The sequence below is a fragment of the Panthera uncia genome, unplaced genomic scaffold (genome assembly GCF_023721935.1).
Source record: "Panthera uncia isolate 11264 unplaced genomic scaffold, Puncia_PCG_1.0 HiC_scaffold_2081, whole genome shotgun sequence".
Taxonomy (NCBI): domain Eukaryota; kingdom Metazoa; phylum Chordata; class Mammalia; order Carnivora; family Felidae; genus Panthera; species Panthera uncia.
In genome coordinates, this window is record NW_026058780.1 from 1 (window position 1) to 14,722 (window position 14,722).

General features: G+C 45.7%; 1 protein-coding gene across 1 annotated transcript; it reads right to left on the reverse strand.

Moving 5' to 3' along the window:
* Positions 1-6: 6 nt before the first annotated feature.
* LOC125917608 (meiosis regulator and mRNA stability factor 1) lies at positions 7-14,665 on the reverse strand. Its single transcript, XM_049623760.1, has 10 exons — positions 13,777-14,665; positions 11,467-11,703; positions 11,219-11,338; positions 10,412-10,587; positions 8,654-8,874; positions 7,794-7,936; positions 7,482-7,615; positions 5,267-5,469; positions 3,909-4,136; positions 7-718 (listed from the first exon to the last, which is right to left on the reverse strand). Exons 1-10 carry the CDS (start codon positions 13,845-13,847, stop codon positions 482-484), a joined length of 1,770 nt encoding a protein of 589 aa, XP_049479717.1. The 5' UTR covers positions 13,848-14,665; the 3' UTR covers positions 7-481.
* Positions 14,666-14,722: the final 57 nt, after the last annotated feature.

The following is a 14,722-nucleotide window of genomic DNA, read 5'->3' on the forward strand; positions in this document are numbered from 1 at the left end:
TGGTCGAATTTTTAACATCTAGGGTCAATTTTGATAATTTTGTGGGGTGGAGGGGGCTTTATCTATTTCTGTAGTATTGTCTTATGATTTTTCTAACCTTAAGTGCTATTCTTAAAAGGCAACCTGGGTGACCAGCCTTCCTTTCTGACCTGTGCCTGAATGATGAGTCGCCCGGAGCCCCCACAAAATCCATCTAATTCAGACATACCTAACAGTAGCAAACTGCAGCCAGTATATAACAAAGCACCCCAGCCTGAGACTCAGGAGGCCCAGGCTTCCCTCTTAGCTTGCTACTCGTTTGGGCAAGGTGCCCAAACCCCTGTGTGTCCAAACCACACCCCTGCTACGCCTCAGTTTGTTCAACTACGAAATGACCGACTGGTCCCTTCCAGCTCTACATCCTCTAAGCCAGACCATCAAGTGATCCAGAAACACATGGTTCAGCGGTTCTCATAAGACGGCTCCACAGAACTGTCAATATTCATACCTCCACTAAGTAGGGCAGACTCTTCAGAAGTTCGGTCAAGGTCATGAATCCATATTCACAGGGGTTGAGGGGAGCACTGTGGGTAGTTTCATAACGCCTCTTGAGCTCATCGACAGACAGGTGGGCGGCTCCTTCCCAAGACATCAGCAACACCAGCAGCTGGGCAGTGAGAGCACGCAGGGACTTGCGGTTGATCAGCTGAATCTGTTTGCCTGACGCCATGTCAGCAACCTGGGAGGACAAGAGTCTACGTGTTTTCCCAGCTAGAGAGAGGGGTGCCATGCCACACTCACTCAGCTACTGTCCTTGGGCTAGTGAGACCAACAGAGGGAGATTTTCTAACTTCTTCTTTTCCAGCTGCTATGGGACACCAGACCAACATTTCAGGGGACACCGGGGCAGGAGCTGTTCTCTCCCTTTCTGCTGGTCCACAATCAGAAACTTCCATCAACACCAGCCCTCTTTCAGGGCACTCCTTCCACTCCCCGAGCCCCTGAACTGAAGGTTGCTGCGCTCAGGAAGGAGGCAAGGGAGGGGTTTGGACTGTGTCCCAGGAGCTAGACTGGGGCAGGGATGGAAGGCCCACTTAAGGACACCCACATTTTCTTCTAGTCCATCATCACTAGCCAGTAAGTGGGTATTTTCCTGACTACATGTCTACCCCTCGATTCTTTCTGGTTCTCAAGGAGATAACAGGTCTGAGTGATGAAACACGCTGGAAGGGGAAGCTCCTGAAAAAGACAGAGGTTATCATTCGGGGACCAAAGAGCACGTGAAGAAACAGATGTTTGGTAACTGAGACCCACAGGCACGTGCACCGCTGAGGTGTTGGCACGCAAGGCAAGGTTTACTGTTACGTGTTTTCCCCTCTGGTTTTCCAGCCAACACCACAGGTCTCAGTGCCTCGGCGTGGGCTGGGTCACCACAGGCTTGCGTGCTTTGGGCTCTCACAGGCAGAGCAGCACCTGAGGAACTGTCACCATCCCACTGTGACCCTGGTTCGGACGCTCACCCAGAGCCCAGGCAGGAGGGTGGAGGGCAGACCCCCACACCAGTTACCATGGCGACAGATTTCCCCTATCAACAGAGTCAGGTCTAGGGGAGTCTGAGTCATCTTGTTCAATGCCTAGACCACTGCTACTACTGCAGCCTTTCAAGGAGTAAAAATAAAAACCTGTTCTTTCGAGGCTACTTAGATACATCTCTTGATTCTGAACCCATGCTACGCAACGAATCCTCTAGGGAGCTTATAAAAGATGCCAATGCTCAGAGCACACTGGGCCTAATTGCATCAGAATCTCGGGGGGGGCGGGGTGGAGGGGTCCGCTTCTCAGCATTCCCCAGAAGCTTCCCGGAGATGCAGCAGCAGCCAGGGCAGTGCACCGGAGCCTCTCCAATCCTCCCCCATCTTGACTGCTTACGCCCAAACTTCCCACTCACTCGCCCTTGCTTATCAGAGTCTCTGGTCATGGCTGAGTCCTGCTACCCACTGAAGCACTCCATGCCTTTATGCTGGGTGACTGAGTATCCAGGGGGCCCCTCCCGTCCTGTGGCCTTTCAGTTCCTCAACTTCCTCATCTCCGGGGATATCCCCTGACTTCCACCGTGGACACCCATTCCCAGGTCGCACGTGGGATCTCGCCATCTACCGCCCGCTGCCGAGGTAGCTCATGCAAACCTCCCGTGCACCCTGCGTGCCAAAGGAGGCCTGCGGCAGATGCTGGGGTGGGAGACAGAAAAGAGGTTCGAATGATCGGCTCTTCCTCCCCTTCTCCAGCTTCACCTGCACGGACTCGCACCTCCTCCCAATTAAAACCCTCTGCCTTCTTCACTTTCCTCTCATGTCCACCTTGGCGCTGATAGGCCATGAATTCATTACCACTCTTGTCATGCTCTGTAAACAACTTTGCCCCTTTGGTGCCTTTTCTTTGCACCATTTGGCAAACTCCCACCTCGAGCCCGACGGTCTGCTTTCCGAGCCGGCAGCAAACCCAGGGTAGCGCTATGGGCACCGCATCCCTCCTGCGGGGCTCCCCTACTCCCTGCGCCCCTGCCTCATGTCCTGGCGGGCTCCCCACACCGCACCGTACCATGAGGGGCCTCAATCTCGAATCCTGTGTCTTTCGTCCTCTCTCTATGCAGTTGCTCTCACCTTCACTTCACAGAAAAATAGCTCGTGGTGGGTACCCCCCTCCTCTTTCCAGAGAGAACAGCAAACTTCCCTGTGTCTACATCCGCCCGCTACTCCCTCCCTCTGGTCAAAGCACTAATATCAGGGCTGTGCCCTGCCGTCTGCTGAATGCCGATTCCTATGCCTGCCTCCTCGGAAACCCCACCCCACCACCTCTTGTCTGTGTATTTCTCTTCTCTCCCTCGAGCACATCCTTCCTGGCGGCTCTCAACCATGCTCGGGTCTCTCCACCTGGGAGCAAAGCAGCCACAGAAAGCTCATGGGCTCACTCGGTCCCGTGGCCTTGGCGCCACTGTGCACTCCCGCTGCTCCTTCACAAGGAGACAAGCCGAAAGGCTGTATTACCTGTCACCATTTTCTTGCCTCCTACTCCTCCTCATGCCTCGACCTGCTCAGTGTGCCTCTGGTCCCCACTCACTGGTGGCGACCCCGCCCGGCCAGCAACACCAAGTTCCTCCATGTAGCCAGGCCCGAAGGTCACATTAGTCCCTGCCTCACTCGTCCCAGCAGGTGACAGTGCTGGCCGTTTCTCCTCCTTGGATTGGGAGTGCCACACTCCTAGCGTCCTCCCTACTCTGGGTCCTGTGAAGGTTCTCCCCTCAACTGGACAGGACGTGAATGCATCCCTTCCAGGTCTGTAGCCAGGGCTGCTCCCCTTGGTGGCACTTCCACTCTGCCTCCTCTTAGTGAGTTTTCTTCGCCCCAGGCTGGAGGCAGCCTGAAACCACCCAGCTGCTCAGTCTAGGACAGGGAGGGTCAGTTTAGTCCAGGGCAGGAAGGAAGAGGAAGTTACCCTCTCCAATCCCGTGTTACCAGCAACAAGGGCTGTTGTGAGCCTAGCCTGCTCCTAAATCTACTCCAGTGAGTCAGAATCTGTGGGGAAAGAGATCTGGGATTACAGCCTCCCCAAAACTTCAGAAACGATGATCCATTTAGAAGAATATACCTGAGGAAAAAACATCCTCAAATAAAAGACACTTCATCAGTTCAGAGTCATTCCTTTGACAAGGCCCTGAATAAACACACAGAAGCAAGACCAAAAACCTTAGCTGCCAAACCAGAGCCCCTATTAGGGTCATCTCCTATTACCTAATAAGGTATTAATAGCAAACAAAGCACTTACTGTGAAACACAAACTGCTGCAAGGTGTGAACAAAGAAACGCTAAAGCACAGGAAAACACCCCAGCGAAGATGACGCCACATTGTCGTGAAAATAAAAATCTGCTAACCTTCACAACATGGCAGAGCTTCTGTGTTAAAGCTGAAACTGAACTGACATCGTAGTCTTGGAGACGAAACGTGTAACCAAAAGTTTTAGCGTATTCCGTAAGCAGATCCGTCATCATAAGGCAGTTATCTTTTTGGGACCGAAGGAGTTTGACAAACTGGGCAGCAAGAGCTTTGAATCGTTCTACCTCTGTCAAAGTGAGGATTTTTTCTTCTCCACATTCCAATACCTTGGAAAACACACAGCAGGAAGAAGGCGAGATTGAACAAGTTATGACTGTTCATAGAATTAAGTGGCATGGAAGTGTATTCGGTTAGTAACTGAAAAGCACTTTGGTGTTCTTTAATGGATATAGAGCTTCAGTTCTGCAAGATGAAAAAGTTCTGGAAATTGGTGGCACAGCATGTGATACATTTACCACCACTTAACTGCACACTTAAAAAGGGTTAACAAAGTAATGTGTATTTTACCACACACAAGAGGAATTTTTTTAAAAATTTTTTTATGTTTGTTTATTTTTGAGAGCAAGAGAGACAGAGCATGAGCAGGGGAGGGGTAGGCAGAGAGGGAGAACAGAAACCGGCGCAGTCTCCAGGCTCTAAGCTGTCAGCACAGAACCTGATGTAGGCCTCAAACTCAGACTGTGAGATCATGACCTGAGCTGAAGTCAGACGCTTAACTGAATGAGCCACCCAGGCGCCCCAAGAAGAATTTTAAAAGCACTTTAGGTGCCTGGGTGGCTCAGTCGGTTAAGCGTCTGACTTCAGCTCAGGTCATAATCTCTTGGTTTGTGAGTTTGAGCCCTGCATCGGGCTCTATGCTGACAGCTCAGAGCCTGGAGCCTGCTTCAGATTCTGTCCCTTCCTCTCTCTCTGCCCTTCCCCTGCTCACACTTTGGTATCGCTCTCTCTCAAAGATAAATAAATAAATTTTAAAAAACACAAATGCTAATAAAATTAACAACAAAAATCTGGTTTAACTTAGCAATGGCTTAACAGCTAAGCATTCATATCACCTCACATACTCATCCCCAGCACCAACCTAAGAGATTTGAAAAATACGGCACTAATGGAAAAACATTCAAGAAATCAAACTATTAAAAAGAATCAAACTATTTCATCTTTTGACAATAATTGCTCTAAAATAAATTTGAAGATGGTTCCTTTCTTCATTGAAGGGGAAAAAAAACCCCACACTTACCTTAAAATACTAATGAGCCAAAAACACAGCTTCTCTGATCAAAATATTTCAAGTTTTCCTATTTCCTAACTACTTACTTCCCAGGAAAAGAGGCCTGAGAGAAAAAAAAAAATTCTCCCATATATTGTTTAGAAAAATATCATTGGAATCTCTACTCACTTGTAAAATATCAGGTATGGCTTCAAAAAGTTCAAGTAGTTTAGTAAACCCATAGTATGCAAGTTTACACTGCCGGCCAAAGTGGTGATGGTAGGAGGGGATAAATTTGTTAAAGGGCATCCGGAAATGGGGTTGGTGCCGCAGCAAATCAACAACATCCTTGGAGAACTGCTTTGTCCTTTCTATTTCATCCTGGGTACGCTCTTTAAAAAAAAAAAAGAAAATTGATCGGTCATCACAGTCTTCCATTGATTTGTGTTGAACATTAGTGGTATAGTTAGTCCTACGTACAGATTACAAGAGGGATCATCTTTGCCTTCCAAATGCACACAGCCTAAGACAAACACATTCATAGGCTCTCTCTGCAGAATGGTTTTCAAACTCATTCAAGGACACAATACCAGGAGGCCAGGAAACTATTATGGTACACAGTGAAATATACATACATACCCATGTAATTTCACCTTGCAAGCTGGACATACTTTTTCTAGCTCCCTGTCCCCCACCCCTATCCCATATATAGGAGCCTGACACGTACGAGCACGTACATGACAGGTCTCTGTACTTGTAAAAATAACCTAGAAATTATTTCTTTAAACTCGCACTTCTGAATAGCCACATGCTTTCTGTTTATTCTTCTGACCTTCAGTTAAAATTGTTAGCAGAAAGAGTATCAGGCAACAAAAGTTTAACAAAAACACAGGGCAATAAAAGCTTACATTTCACTTTTTATTTCAATTAATTTTTATGTATGTAATTTTTTTTGAAATTTTTTAGGGCGCTTGGGTGGCTCAATTAATCGCCCAACTTCAGCTCAGGTTATGATCCCACGGTTTGTGAGGTCGAGTTCTGCGTTGGGCTCTGTGCTGACAACTCAGAGCCTGGAGTCTGCTTCACGGATTCTGTCTCCCTCTCTCCTTGCCCCTCCTCTGCTTGTCCTCTGCTTGTGTCTCTTTCTCTCAAAAATAAATAAACGTTTAAAAAACAAAAAGAAATTTTTTAAAAGTTTTTTTTTTAGGGGTACCTGGGTGGCTCAGTCAGTTGAGCACCCGACTCCTGATTTCAGCTCAGGTTCCCAGGGTTGTGGGATCTGAACCTCCACACTAAGCACAGAACGTGCTTAAGAGTCTCTTTCTTTCTTTCTTTCTTTCTCTCTCTCTCTCTCTCTCTCTCTCCCCCCCCCCCACCCAGCCCCTCTGCCCTGCTCACAAGCTCTAAAAAAATAAAAAATAAAAAGATTAAAAAAAAAATTTTTAAGTAACCTCTACACCCAATGTGGCACTTGAACTCATAACCCCAGATGAAGAGTCACATGCTCTTCCAAATGAGCCAGCCCGGTGCCCCTCTATTGATTTTTAAATGAGAATCAGAAGACTGACATTACTCACTCCAAAAGCTCTGGAGTGCCATAATTTCATGAATATCAGTGTTCTGCAGGAACACAGGTTAAGAATCACCGATTACTGGGGCGCCTGGGTGGCGCAGTCGGTTAAGCGTCCGACTTCAGCCAGGTCACGATCTCGCGGTCCGTGAGTTCGAGCCCCGCGTCAGGCTCTGGGCTGACGGCTCGGAGCCTGGAGCCTGTTTCCGATTCTGTGTCTCCCTCTCTCTCTGCCCCTCCCCCGTTCATGCTCTGTCTCTCTCTGTCCCAAAAATAAATAAAAAACGTTGAAAAAAAAATTTAAAAAAAAAAAAGAATCACCGATTACTAACAGTGGGAGAAGAGGACAGTAGATAGATGTAATGTCACCTACCCTAGCTCCCAGACCTCAACCAGAGTGGCCAAAATATGAAAGATAAAGCAAAACATTTGCTTGAGCCTTCTTTACTTCTCCAGAGTGCACGGTAAGGTAGCTCAGTTAAAGATAAGAGTCAAGCAAGAGCCATGGTAACCGACTCTCAGATGGATAATTATGGTGTCAACAGCCATAGACAGGCTGAAGAAGGCATTTTGGCAAAGTGCTGGTTGTGCCCCTCTTCCCCCTAGAGGGAAAATTCTAAATTCTAAATTCTAAAAAACCAGCTTTTCTTATTGGTGAGTGGCTTCCCTGCTCTGAAGAACCTAGGATCCACTGCACAGCACATAGTAGTTTTCACACTGCTCCTTCCATGGAATCTGCAGGAACCATGGGGGCAGGGAAAAGGATATGTGAGACCATGTTAAGATAACCACTGAGATATGCAACTGTCTTCCAGCACATTAAGGTCAACATACCTCTTTTGGGGATACAAATCACCATTTCACTATCTTGTTGGGACAAGCAGATGGTTGTGTCTGGAATCTCTGATACGATATCAATCAATTCACAAACACCATATTCAGTGACATCCCAGTCTTTTGAGAAACACCTAGAATTTAACCATGGAAATGGGTAAAGAATGAGACATATCACTTGCTAAATAAACCTTGTAAGTTTTCCAGAAGAATGTTAAATAGAAAACGTTAGGCAATTATTTTAGATTTGTGGGAAGAAAAAGTGTCTTAAAATATTTGCTTTCATTTTTCCCCCCCTTCTCATCAACTCACCAATGGTAAGCCTGTGAGAACTCCCTCACAATGACCTGTTTGCTGGCTTGGGATTTGAGAAGTTTTAGTAAATCCTGAGTAAAGCGCTTCACCTGGGCCCTGTGGGTAAGGGTCAACAACCTTTTGGAGCCCATTCCGAGGATCTGTAAATCAAACACTTTGATTATTTATACTCGTAAGACCTTGGCACATACTGACTTTCTGGTTGATGGCATTTTCTCTCTCCTGTTACCGCTCTCAGACAATAAGCCCCTTTATGTGTGATATCTGCATTTTCAAACACATGTAGATCAACAGAATGTAGATGTTCAAAATGAACATCTGCTCAAGTGCCTAGGACCCCCCACCCCCTTTTTGTTTGCCCTTCATACCCCTCCTCAAATAGTTGTGAATACAGACACAAAAAGCAACTAATTTTGTCTACAAAAGACAGCTAAGGTATTCCAAGCCATTTTACAAGTGGGAAGCTGTTTTACAGGTGGGAAGCTATATAACAGTCTAGGTTAACAGGTAAAGAAAGATTCCTTAGGAACCAACATGAGGCTCCAGCCCAGGAGCTCGTCTTTCACTCATTTAAGAGAGGTAAGCCCGTGTTCTCGGCAGCTCCTCTGTAAGAGTGAACAACCTTGGAGAGCTCTGGGTTAGGAGAAGGGAGGTCAGTCTACACAGATTAGAAGAAAAACACTTGACAGTGCTCTAAGGAGTTCATTCTTTAAGTTGAAACTCACAGCTTTCTGCAAAAACCAAGAAGCCATCTTGGATGAGGTTACCAGCTAACCCATTTCTTCGGCTGAGGTAGCCAAAACCACAGAGGAACATTCTCGTCTTTAAAATGATAATAATTCCTGAACTTTCCTTACCTGCAACACATGAGGCACAGCTTCCAGTAATTCTATCAGCTTGGAATATCCATAGTCTGATACCCGGCACTGCTTTGCAAAATGATGGTGGTAGGACGGGATGAAATTACTAATTGGGATGACACAGGACGGCTGGCTCTTTAGCAGGTCAATCACTTCCCTGCTAAACTGGATCAGCTGGGGGTTACCCACAGGACTTTTAGAACGCAGAAGCCAAGGATCTAGACAGGGGGAGAAAAAGAGAGCATTCCTAAGATATAAAGTGGGATCTTACCTCTGAAACAAAGGTAACTAACCTTGCACTCGCTCGCCTGAGCTCACCCATGACGACGCAGATGAGACCAAAGGGCCTCTTTACTTCTCAGCATCTATATTCAGGTTCTATATAATAATCAATGGGCCAGCCCAACTTCTTTATGGGCTGGCAGATGTTTTCCCACTATTTCTCGAAGTCCAGTAGTCAAAGCATAGTTCAGCATAGTGTTAACTTAAAGCAGAAGTGAAATTCCACAGCAAGTTTCCACCTTATAAACTCGTTGTATTTCAACGACTCATTTGCATCTTGGTCCTGCGGAGCATACTTTCCCACAGAAACAAAGTTATAGATGGTCAGCAAGCAGGTAGCCCAGAAGAGCCAAGCTAACCCATGTGGAAGCTGAAAACATTACCCAGAAAATCATGGAAAGCAGCAATGTAAAACTAGCTGATATAAGAGTAAGAAAGAAATTTTTCTTGAACGCCCATGTAATTGAGAAAAAGTTTTCATTATAAAAGTATAAGCAGACAAAAACCTTTCTAAGACACTGGCAGGCTAACGACACAGGAGGAAGGAGAAACAGCACAGGCCCGGGAGCCTGCATGGGCCAGGGCTGAGGGGAAAGGCAGGAGAAGGTGGCAAGCAGCGTTGCTACCAGTCTTTCTCCTTCCCTGGTTATCCTCACCCTTCTTCCTATAGGGGGAGAGAAAGGGAGGAAGTATTTAGGGTCAAAGAGAAGGAAATGTGCCTATAGCGGCAACGATTTGCAGTGCTGTTCACAGGTCATGGGATTAGACACCTGCGACTCAGGGATGCCCAGAACTCAGCAACCCACTCAAATCTAGGTTCACATTTCCTGGTCTTTTATACTAACAGCTAAATCTGTTTTCAGATTTATCAAAGTCAGAAATGTTGACCACAATGAATTTCACAGGTAAATCTGCATTTAGAGAGATTTCCTTCAACTACTTGAAACTATTTTTAAAAGGCTAGCCAACTGACAAGCCAAAAAGTCTCACAAAATTAGGTAGGGCTAAAGAGATTCGTCATTGTGAAACATGGATTTTATATTTTTTATATAGCTTACGCTGGTACTCCCCAAAAGTCTTTAAAGTCTTGTTCTGCCAAACCTTCAGCACTTTAGAGAGTAGTTTTTAAAAGATCAAAGGAGGGCCGCCTGGGTGGCTGTTGGGTAAGCATCCGACTCTTTGATTTGGGCTCAGCTCACCATCTCACGGTTCTTGGGCTCATCAGGCTCTGAGCTGACAGCATGGAGCCTGCTTGGGATTCTCTCTCCCTCTAGCTCTGCCCCTCCCTCACTCGAGTGCATGGGCATGCGCCTCTCTCTCCCTCAAAATAAACAAACATTAAAAAAAAAAGGATCAAAGGAGACATCCACAGTGCTTTGTGCTTGGCAAACAGGGCTGCTGTGGAAGATAAAAGCCAACAGCCTCCTCTCCTAGCAGGTGGTGGCTCAGAAACATACAATACCTGCCTCCTACCTGTGTTTGGAGGTGGGGGCTTGTTGTGAATCCATTTGACCACTTTGACGCCATTCTGTGCAGTGGCGATGTTTACACCTGGAACACAGGTGATGAGGTGTTCTAAGGGAACACCCCCTTGATTTTCCTGCACTATTTCTAGTTCACCGAACTCTGCAGCATAACAATCTGGAAAGCTGACGTGAGGAAAAAGAAGGGTAATTACAATAATGGAAAAGCAAAGCACCTGCTAAACAGAAATCTCTATTTTAATATATCCACAAATAAGTAATTTCTGTTTAAATCCCCAGGATCTGGGTTTGAACATTAGAATTAAGATCTGAGGCAGGGGAGACAATCACTGTGGCACTGACCTCTTCGATGCAGTCTGATGAGACCAGAAATTCCTAGATAATTTTCCCAGCAGAGGGTGTTAAAAATAAGGCAACTGGGCGCTCAGTCAGTGATTTACCTGCTTCAACGCATTAGTGGCTTTTCTCTCTCAAATTTTGCAGCCCGGGGCTGAAGGCTGTGTACCCTCCTCTAGCACGTGTGTGCACTTGTAGTACAGCACTTACAATAATCTCGTCTTTGTGGAGAACAAGCTTTCCTATTCATTGCTTATGTTTCTAAAAGTCTGCACAAATTTTCTTGTTCAAGTATTGAGTGAATGGATCCTATTTCAGATCTACTTTGATTGCAAGGTGCTAAAAATGTTAGGATGAAGCATTCTATAATACTTGCTTGGGAAGAGGTGTGGGCAGAGGGCAGACTTTCTAGAAAGAGGAGAACTAAGGCCTCATATCTTAATGGCTTTGACATGTTCACCTTAATAAAGGCACGGTGCCCTCATGTGTCTGCAGAAGACTATGAACCTGGGGCGCAAATGTCTTCAAAGAGAGGATCACAAAAGGAATCTTATAGGAGTCTGGATCAAATTCGTGTTCACTACAGAAAAGAGAACAAAACAGTTAGCTGACGTTTCTCAGTGGTCTAAAAGGTCTTCAAGGTAACTGTAACAGACATTCAAGGACCTTATACACAAGTATTATTTCTAGAAGGAAACGAGGTTCTACCTGAAGTCCTTATCAGGGCAATGCTGTCTGCAGACAGGCTCGTGATATTCTAACTCTTCAAATATAATTGGGCTGCAATTTGTCGAGGAGCCATCATGTGACTGCGAAGACCCCAAGGGGCTCTGCCGGGCCTGACTGCTGGGCAACAGACACACCAGTCTTCCGTTTCCTTGTTCGCGGATTGCCACCGTGTCTGTTAGCTTATATAAATCCGACACGTTCAACTTGTGTCCAAATCTAAAAGCAGGGATAAGGGGACAGAAGTTGACTTGGAATGTTCTTCTCTGATTACACAGAAATGCCTGTACTGATTAAGTAAAGGGCTATTGCTAAGAAAGGTTCCTCCACCTCTTCAAAAGGAAGATGGGATTAATTCTATTCTAAATTCTTTCACTCCCAAGCCAGTAACACTTGGCACTTCCTTTGAGTCACCTCTGGCTGACTGCCCATCAGTCATTACGTCATTTGCTACCTAACCCTCGAACCCCTGCAGTTGCTGCATATGACCTCACCTCACTGTCTCAGATGGAAAGCTATCTGACATGACCTCTTTTGACTCCACTCCCCAAGCTGGAAATCCCTCTGTACCACCCCTCCCCATCTCTGCTCTGCTACCTCAGAAGAGGTAGGCTCCTTTCCAGCTACTCCCTCACCTCACCTATTCCTGAACCTTGAGACCCACACTTCCTGAGACTGGACTCCTCAATCATCCCCCCACCGTGTGTGTACCTTTCATACTTGGGAGCTTAAAGGCACAGGCTTGGAAGGCAGATAGATTTGAGTTCATATCCTTTTCCCTCCAGGATTTTATCCACAGGACTCGGGAGGGATGGCTCTCAAGTCACCAGCGGCTTCCTCCTCCCCTCCCCCCAAAACCCCATGCCACATTCTCAGCTCCCTCAATGACGCCAGCCATCCCCGCATGTCCTGGTAACACCCTCACCTCCTGGTTCTCTCCTGCTTCCCGTCCCAGGTGGTATTCCATCCAGTTCTGCCCTTCTCTTGGCTTCCCCTCACTCCCTCCCTGCTCCCCTGCCTCTCCTGATCCCCTTTAGGAAAGTAACGGTCACATCTTCATTATCTCCAATGTCCAAACCAAGGTCAAAACCTCACTGCACCTTCTGGACAGGCTTTCTTTATTTTCTATTTCCGGTTTAACCATACTAGCATCCTCTCAGTCAGCCAGGACAAAACAACTCAGAATCAAACCGCCTCTCCTCTCCACCTTGCCTGCTACATAAAACTAGTCACAATGTCCTATTTCACTGACAACTGAAACTTCGGTGTTCCAACAGCATCTGCTTGGACCCAGGACTGGGACAGCACTGTCCCTTCTTTGTGTCCTTCTGTGCCCTGTTCATTCCATCTCAGCTTGCACTGCCACCACATGGCCCGTAGTTCCGCCACTACTCAGGGCTCCGAGGCTTCAGAGTAACAGTCCAGCTCTTTGTTTTTTCCATCCTTATAGCATTTTCTCCTCCTCATTCACTTGGGGATAGTTTTCTTTGTTCTATGTGATGATTTACGAGTATTTCCTCTTCCCTTCCAGGCATAAGCTCAAGGACAAGGATCGTGTCTTCCCAGCTCTGCACTCTCCACAGAGGCTCAGACTTTTTAAAGATTTTATTTTGGGGAGTATGGGCTAAACGGGTGATGGGCATTAAGGAGGGCACTTGCTGGGATGAGCACCGGGTGTTCTATGTAAGTGCTAGATCACTGGGTTATGCTCCTAAAACCAAGACTACACTGTATGTTCACTAACTTCAATTTAAATAAATAAATTTTAAAAAAAGATGTTGTTTTTAAAAGTGATCTCTACACCCAACGTGGGGCTTGAACTCACAACCCTGAGATCAAGAGTCACACGCTCCACCAACTGAGCCAGCCGGGTGCCCCTAGACTTCCATACCACCCATACTTCCTAAGCATCTACTAAGCCCTGGGTCCTGAAGAGATGGTCATAAGTCAGATCCAGTCTTTGTTGTCCTAGAGCTTACAGCCTAGAAGGTGCTCGAAAATGTTCATTCAGTGATGAACAAGACGAATCAGTCAATGGGAAAAACATACAGCTTTAGGGACTGAGGTCTAAATTTATTAAAAACGAAAGATGTTTTTAAAATGTATGTTAAAATAGAAACGTGAACCTGGATACCATTGTCTTTACGTCATTTCCTCCACCAGGCTGGAAATAGTCCTCAACAGCTTTTCCTCAAGAGATTTATGCCAATCACCAATTAATATAGGAATTCTGGAAGCTGCCAATCAGTACTGACCAGATCAATGAAAAAATTAATAATAAACCTAACTTACTTTTTTTCATAGATATCTGTAAATTTAAAAAGAGGCAGACAGCAGGCAGGAGCGTCCTGAAGAATAGACATTGTTTCTGCACTGTAAAACAAAATTTTACTCAATTAGAAAACAGATGTCATTCGATATCAACAGAGGATTTCCAAGTGGTATTTTAAAAACACAGTTCATAGGGAGCGGAAAAATAAAAACAAAAACAGAGTTCATAAAACTGATTAACACAATGTACAGTTGACCCTTGAATAACATGGGTTTGAACTTCACGAGTCCACTTACGTGTGGATTTCTTTCGATAAATGCAGTACAGTACTATAAATGTATGTATGTTCTCGTCATTATGATTTTGGAAACATTTTCTTTCTCCTAGCTTATTTTATTGTAAGAACGTAGCATATAACACATACAACCTAGGTGTTAATCAACTGTTTATGTTATCATTATCAGTAAAGGCTTCCAGTCAACAGTACAGTACGCGATTAGTAGTTAAGATTTGGGGGAATCAGAAGTTATATGGGGATTTTTGACTGCATGGGGGGGGGGGGTTGGCACCCCCAACCCCTGAGCTGTTCAAGGGTCAACTGTATACACAACATAAATTTACCAGTTTCTGGTATGTCAAAATTTATTTTCTGGAAAACCTTGAAAAAAAAAAAGACTTTAGGGACAAGGTGATTAAAGAATATAAAGCCAGACACTGGGATTTTTATCAGACTCAAGCAGAGCACTTTTCACACCTGTGTATCAGAAGGACACTGACCGCTCAAATGAGACAAACACCTTGTTAACAGAAAAAAAAGGCAGAACAGCTTGAATGGCTCCTGCCACGTCGTGTGTCACGTGTTAGAGACGCGGACGTAAAATTCCCACAGTGGAGGATACACAAGCAGATACAATATCAACCCAACTATAGTTTTAAAAAAGGCAGCCAAGAACGATCAGAAGAAAA

Coding starts and splice junctions, on each gene's coding strand:
- LOC125917608 (XM_049623760.1), bottom strand. CDS start 13,847: ATGTCTATTCTTCAGGACGCTCCTGCCTGCTGTCTGCCTCTTTTTAAA. Junction 7,937..8,653: donor CTGTGCCTCATGTGTTGCAG/GTAAGGAAAGTT, acceptor TTTGATTTACAG/ATCCTCGGAATGGGCTCCAA. Junction 7,616..7,793: donor TTCTCACAGGCTTACCATTG/GTGAGTTGATGA, acceptor GTTAAATTCTAG/GTGTTTCTCAAAAGACTGGG.